This window comes from Morone saxatilis, unplaced genomic scaffold (assembly GCF_004916995.1).
Source record: "Morone saxatilis isolate NCDOM2014 unplaced genomic scaffold, NCSU_SB_2.0 Contig18, whole genome shotgun sequence".
Lineage (NCBI taxonomy): Eukaryota > Metazoa > Chordata > Actinopteri > Moronidae > Morone > Morone saxatilis.
In genome coordinates this window covers 7,102,125-7,108,891 of record NW_023339740.1, presented here as the reverse complement: position 1 = coordinate 7,108,891, position 6,767 = coordinate 7,102,125, and the positions used below count along the sequence as shown (strand labels likewise).

Sequence of the window (6,767 nt, the reverse complement as noted above, 5' to 3'; positions counted from 1 at the left end):
TTAATCCTCTCTTCGTACTCCAGTGCGGAAAAGCGAACGCTGGAGTTTGTTTCATGAGGCAAGTGCTCTACCTGGAAATGGGAACCCAAACAGATAGTTGAGAAGGGCTTGCTGGAATGGCTCCCCAAAAATCCACCACCCTGTCCTTCACCTGCCCAACCCCCACAAAAGCCTGGGACTGTCCTCCCATGGTTTTCCTAAAAGCAGCAGTTGCCCTTCATTCCAGATAGCTGAAAGTTTGGAGGGAAAGAGGGTGTACATGTTCCCAGAAAAAGCTCTCCTTAAAGCTCCAAAATATGTTACAAGAAACACCCACATAAAACTTCCACTTGGATGAAGCCAAAACAAACATAAACAATTGATGATAATAGGCTAAAAAACAAACTTGACAGAACATTTACATAATAAAAGAACAAAGGGACATTAAAATTTAATAATTATTAATAATTAAAAAAAAAAAAATGGAAAGTGTCAGCTTTGGAAGGGCCCTTGGAAGCGATTTCACATACTTATTGCTGGTTAGGCTTCCAAACCCTGAAACCTGACAGTCCTCCAGCCCAACCCTTTAACCAATGGAAGGCAAAAACAGCTCCCTTCGTGATCGTATAGCTTTTTGGCAATAGTACCACCTTATTTCCGGCCAAAGGCCCCTGCTGACGGACAGGTGGGTCACCCCGTAGGGCTGTTGATTCCTCTGTCCAAAGGTCCAGACCCCACTACCCCTCCATACCCCTCCTCCCCTCCCTCCTTCCCTCCCACCTGTACCGTCTCCTTCTTCTTGCTCCCTTTTCATCGGCTCACTGCATACGGGTCCGGCTGATGGTTGCTGCTGCGGGGATAGTGCAGAAGCCGGCCGGGGGACCAGCAAGCAGAGGAGGGTTGGGTGGAACGGTGCCGAGGCTGTGGTGGGCGGCGGCCGCCGGCGGTGGCTGAAGCCTCGGGTGGCGTAGCGTAAGGCCCAAGGAAGTTGGCTGGGAGGGGCATATGGTACTTGCTGTTCAAAGGGCTGCTTGGGGCTTACTGGCGTAGGGCTGCATGTTAGTCCCATAAAGGGGCTGGTGCTGGGGACGGAGGAGCAAACCTGAGTGGGCAGCACCCAAGCTGGGTTGCAACAAAGGGGCTGTGGGTAAAGACGTATGGCCTGCCCCAACTGCAAAAACAAAGACCCAAACAGGGGGAGCTTATAAGAAGAGGGCTGAAGCACCAGGCAGAGAATCCCAGGGCTTCTATGTTACATAGCTCCCAGGGGGGCGAGGTAATAAACTCTCTGTAGGTGTCCTGAACCTAAAAAGTCCTCACACGGATATCCATGTTATTAAGGGTAAATACACGAGACGGCAGAGGAGGTCTAGGAGTGCGGAAGGGACTCAACCTCTGTCTGTGTCAGTTAGTAAAACCTACCAACCTGTTAGGTTAGGGCCTTCCTGAGGTAGACGGGGAGGAGAGTGTGGTGAGTGGGGCGGGGGGGGCGTGAATGATAGAGTCAGCCGTTTACTGGCCAGGTTTTCAAAGCTCAGGCATAAGCAGAGTGTTCTTTAACACTGCTGCTCTTCATCCATTGAACAACACTTAAACACACACACACACACACACACACACACAAAAAGGGGAATGTGTGGGTGAAGGCTGGTGAGAAGTTGCAGTTCTTCTAGTTCTTCACTTGTGTGTAAATCTCATGCCAGACTATCACAGGTGCGATCGCTAGCCAGGGGAGTAATGGTGACAGGGGAGCTCATCAGGGGCTGAGGCGGCCAGGGGCTCTGCGGGGCCTCATGGCTGGCCCTGCGATGTTAGCTGTTAGAGCTGTGGCCGTGGGCGTGGGGACGGCTCCTTTCTCCGTCTCTTTCGGTCTTTTACTTTGCCACTTTAACCACGGAGGAAAGGGGGAAGGGGGAGGGGAGGCTTTAGAGGAGTCTATTTTTATTTTCAGGACTTGAAGTATCTCTCCTGGGAGGGATGGCTGTGGCAGAGAGAAGACCCCCCACACAACCCCGCCCTCCTCCTCCTCCATTTTAAAAAGGTGATGTAACTGACTTTACCCTTGATACTATGCTTTTGGGGGAAACATCCACAGACACACACCCCAAGACAAAGACAACATAGTCACAAGACAAATGTCACTTTGACACACACTCTTTCAGCTGCCTCTTCAGTTCTGAATGAAAATTTTCCTTCATGGACTGTATTTAAAATTTCAATTTCTTCGTTTTTATTTTTTTTCTAAAGATTTAATCCCAAGAGAAGAAGAGGATCAGCAGTGAGAGGCCAGCCAGAAGCTCAACACAGCAAAAGATGAAGCATGCAGGATAGGGATGTCAATCACGCTCTCAAAAAACACACAGACTCGCCAATCCCACCCACCCCCCTTCATCCACCCACACACCAGTTACCAGTGCGAACCCCAAACCATGCCATAATAGGGAAAGAGTCACACCGCAATCAGCATAACCTCTTCAGTTCATATCACACAAAAGGGAAAAGATAAAAAGCCACTCCAATCCATCACGGCACACCGCACTGCACTCTCAAGCCATCACTGGCACCTTGGAGAGAGGATAGCTGAGGGAGGGCATGGGGGGGGGTGCAGACATTTTCTGTCAAACGCCTCCTCGGGACTAGTCCTGTACTGTGGGCATCTTCTGATCCTCTGCTGGTACACTGGTCAGCTGGCAGCAGAGAGCAGCCATGGCAGAAGGTTGGATAGGAGGATGGCAGTGATTATTGTCAGCAATAACATTAACCAGTTGTATCATTAAGTCAGTACAGAGATGTGATCAAGAAGCATTGGGGGTACAGAAATATAGAATCTCACGGAAAAAAATATTTAAGAGTTGCATGAGCAAAACCCCCAACATTCAGAATAAAAAAAAAAGAAATATTCCACCTATAATATAACATTACAAATATAAAATCGCAGGGTTAAACCTGCATAAACGCCCTCTTTTTTTAAACCAACAGCGTGTTGGAAACATGTTACAGAAGCTCACTGAGACATCTGGAGAGCGATGGACATAAAACCAGACAACGGTGGTATGTAACAAGTAACCATAAGCAAATGAATGTAATCCCCCACCCCTGAGCGCCAACTACACTTTGTGCTCGCAGTGCTATTGAGCCGCTTACAAAGAAGCATTCACTCACACACAGCTTTCAAACATGACCATACATTAATGCTGCGGGGCATATGCGCTTTCACTTGCTTCATGTATAATGAGCCTGCCTTCTCCGTGGCCTTGGCAGCGCGTCACCACAGGCAGTTTGCCTTAATCTAGGCTCAAAATCAAGCGCCCTTGTGTGGGTAAAGTGGAATAGGAAATCATGTATATAATGTAAGCCTAAAGGGAGTTAAGGGAAGACAAAGCACTGCTGTTTTACATCTTTGGTGTGCACAGGAATAGAGATGGTCGCTGTAATTTTAGCTTCTATCTACAGAGAAAAGAGGGACTGGGGCAAGTCAGGGACAGTAGTGAGCTCCCGGGGGCCACAGAGATGCCAGATGCCAAGTGGATTGTGGGACAATGGCAGGGGAATGAGGATGACGGCCAGAAGATCATAGGTCAGCTGGTTTTGTGCTGACGGCCAGTCTGTGTGTATTTGACATAGTGCCACTCTGTGGACGGCAGGCCGAGACACTAGAGAGACAAGCTCGCCACAAAACATTTGATGCCCATAAACATTACGAATAGAGGCTGAAGTAATCATCATCATGAAGGCCACTTAATGAGCTGATGTGAAAAGCCTGGGCGATATCACACAGAGCAGCTAAATATTTCTACACGATAACACAAATGACCTTCAGTGCATGACTCACTGCAACGCAAAGTGTGAAAACAGACGGGGCTGGACTGGGTGGGGGAATTAAACAACACCTCACAATACTTGTAAGAGGACTTGATATTCCTTCTTCCTCCTCCTCTCTTTGTTTGAGACGATTGTGAATATTCTTTGAAAGCAGGAGGGGGAAAAAGGTGTATTGTTTGGCACCTGTAGAGGTGGGTTTCCTAGGGAGCGCACAGCCTCATTAAGCATTAGTCCCAGAATACACAACCAGATACCCTCCCCCTCAATCTCCTCTTTGACACCCCCACCCCCCCACATAGTCTCACAGAGGTGTCAGTTTTCATTGCCTCCATTGCCGCGTTTCCACCGCATGGCACTGCTCGACTGGACTTGTTTTTGGTAATTTCCACTGCAGATAGTACACCTTAACCCTCAGTTCGCACTTGCACTACATTTACTGCCAGGTTGACTACTTCACTGCTCTGCTCACGCTCACCGCTTGCTCTCTACCAATCAGGGGTCTGCAATGTTTGCAGGTCACCTTTTAGTATAAGCTTAGCTCGCTTGGAACCATGCAGTGAAAATGCAGCTTATCCGACACGCTGGAAGTGTTGGCCTTTAATGGGAGAAATTAAAGTAAAACCCAGTGCTAAGAGATACACAGGACATGGGATATGTATGACATGTGAAAGCACAGGGAAAAGGACAGTGTGGAGGAGGTGATGCATGAGAGGAGATGAATCTGTAAGCACATTGACAACTCCTCCCCTCCCCATCAAAACAATGTTCCTGGCCTCAGTGACCCCCTCTGGCCCTCACAGTCCACAGCATCTGCTGACCACAGCTATACACAGACATACACAGCAGTAAGTCCAAACCAAGCACACCACTGCTACATGCAATGCCCCTGCTCTGTTCAAAATCCTACCTCAGACCACGTCACCACACCATATGTTGTCAAGGGGTTTGGGGGAGACAAGAGGCTGAGAGAAAAGCCACTTGTACGCTTTGCATCTTAGGGAGGTCTGCGTCTGTCACCCGCCATACAGAGGGAGCTCGGAGGCAGGCGGACAGGTGCCATGTGCGCTTTTCCACGTCTCTGGGGTGGTGGTCATGGGAGATTAAGGGAGTATAGAAAGCTGTAATATGAGCCAGCACCTGTCAGGCACATGCCTCAGAGCAGCACTGTGCTCCACATTTCAACCCCTCAGGGTTTTGGGGCCATCCATGTTCACTATGGTAGCATGGACATTGGAGGGACTTGCCAGTGTTCTCCTAAGGTCTTGGGAAATGATGGGACACGTCCCTAGCGGACCCTGAGATTTATCATTCAGACCCAGTGAGATCTTACAGGGGGGTATGGCTGATATACACTACTTGTAACCTCCAAAAACCACCAAATGTTTCTTATTTTGTCCTTGTCCCAGTGGACTGTGCTGGGATTTCCATGAAGCTCTTTAAGTACTCACACGCTCTGAGGTTATATACTATAGGGCTGCAAATACTGATTATTTCATTGCATATTCATCTGCCAATTATGCTTTAGATTAATTAACTGATCATTTCACTCATGAAATGTCAACAATAGTTACAACTTCCAAACAGTGAGTTGACATTCAAATAGCTCGATTTGCACTACCCTGAAAATATCTCTGGCTGTAACTACTGATTATTTTCATTATAGAGATTATCGGTTGATAATTTATTTCCATTAATGGATTTGGCCTGTAAAACATCAGAAAAACAGAACTGTGAAAAAACAGCCGTGGTGAATTGCTGTTTTTGTCTAACGAACGGTTCTAAGACCTTCAATTTACAATCAGTTAAACATTGGAAAACACAGAAGCAGAAAATACTCAAATCTAAGAAGCTAAAACCAGTACACTGTTGAATTTATACTGGATAGATGAGTGGAACAAACAGTCATCAAAATAGTTGATTAGTTTTCTGTTGATCAGTTCCATCAACTGTGGTGTGGGATGAATACTGAGAGCTGCAGGGGGTGAGGAGAGTCATTACTGCAGTGAAATGCTCATTAGCTGCTCAGCAGACCGTGTTGTCCTCAACGCTACCCAGGCTGTTTCTACAACACAGTCACCTCTAGGACGCCTTCTCAGTGACAGAAATCACTCAGGCAGGTACGCGAGTCAAGAAGCTCCTGACAGAAGCCAACAAGTGAGTCACACATTCACCTCTGGAATGCTTTTCTATTACCACAGATATGTGAACCATCTCCAAGCCCTACCAGCTCTACAAAACCCAAATATGCTAATAGACTACTCGTGGAGTTGCATGTGGACACAGAAACTGACATGTACTTTCTAGAGGCCATGTTTGTCAAAGAAATAGTAGCCTAGTGGCATCCCAAAGAAGGGTAATACAAGTGAATAAAACAAGCGCCCACTCCCGCTCACTTACCCGTACTGCCTCTGGATGAGTGCTGGGTGAATGGGCTGCACTCCGATGGATATGCCTGGAAGATAGGAGGGCGGCTGTCAGACACACATTTGCATTTACAGAGGAGGGCCAGAGAACAATACACAGAGGGCACGAAGAGACAGAGGCAGTGCCTGTTTCAGACCTACCACGACTGGAACAACAGTTTGAAATGCGCAATAAGCAGTAAAACGTGTATGTGTCCGACAAACAGAATGTTGTTTGGTATGTAAAAATTAAATATGCTACAACTGGACATTTGTTGACAGCTGTATTACATAACTTTGAGCATACAGAATCTCTTTAACTTAAGTTGTACATGTGTTATCTTTGAGCCTTTATATTTATCTGTATTTTTCTTGAACACCTGCTGCAGCTCTGGATTTTTGTTTTGTGGGTGGTTTAACTGTGTGAAACAACATATATATATATATATATATATATATATATATCTCACCTGTCTGTATGCTGCGGGGTTTGGCACCCAGGTAGGCCAGATTGACATTGGCCTTCCTGCCATCAATTATGGGGTTGGGATCCTTGCAGGCTCT

The 6,767-nt window shown here is 47.1% G+C and overlaps 1 protein-coding gene across 1 annotated transcript; it reads right to left on the bottom strand.

The window, feature by feature from the left end:
* Positions 1-2,351: 2,351 nt before the first annotated feature.
* On the bottom strand, positions 2,352-6,767 carry LOC118328687 (RNA-binding protein 38-like; the record flags this gene model as incomplete). Its single annotated transcript, XM_035662566.1, is given in 3 exon segments — positions 2,352-2,666; positions 6,199-6,253; positions 6,674-6,767. Coding segments are annotated over 3 exon segments (153 nt in total), but the record flags the coding sequence as incomplete, so codon positions are not given.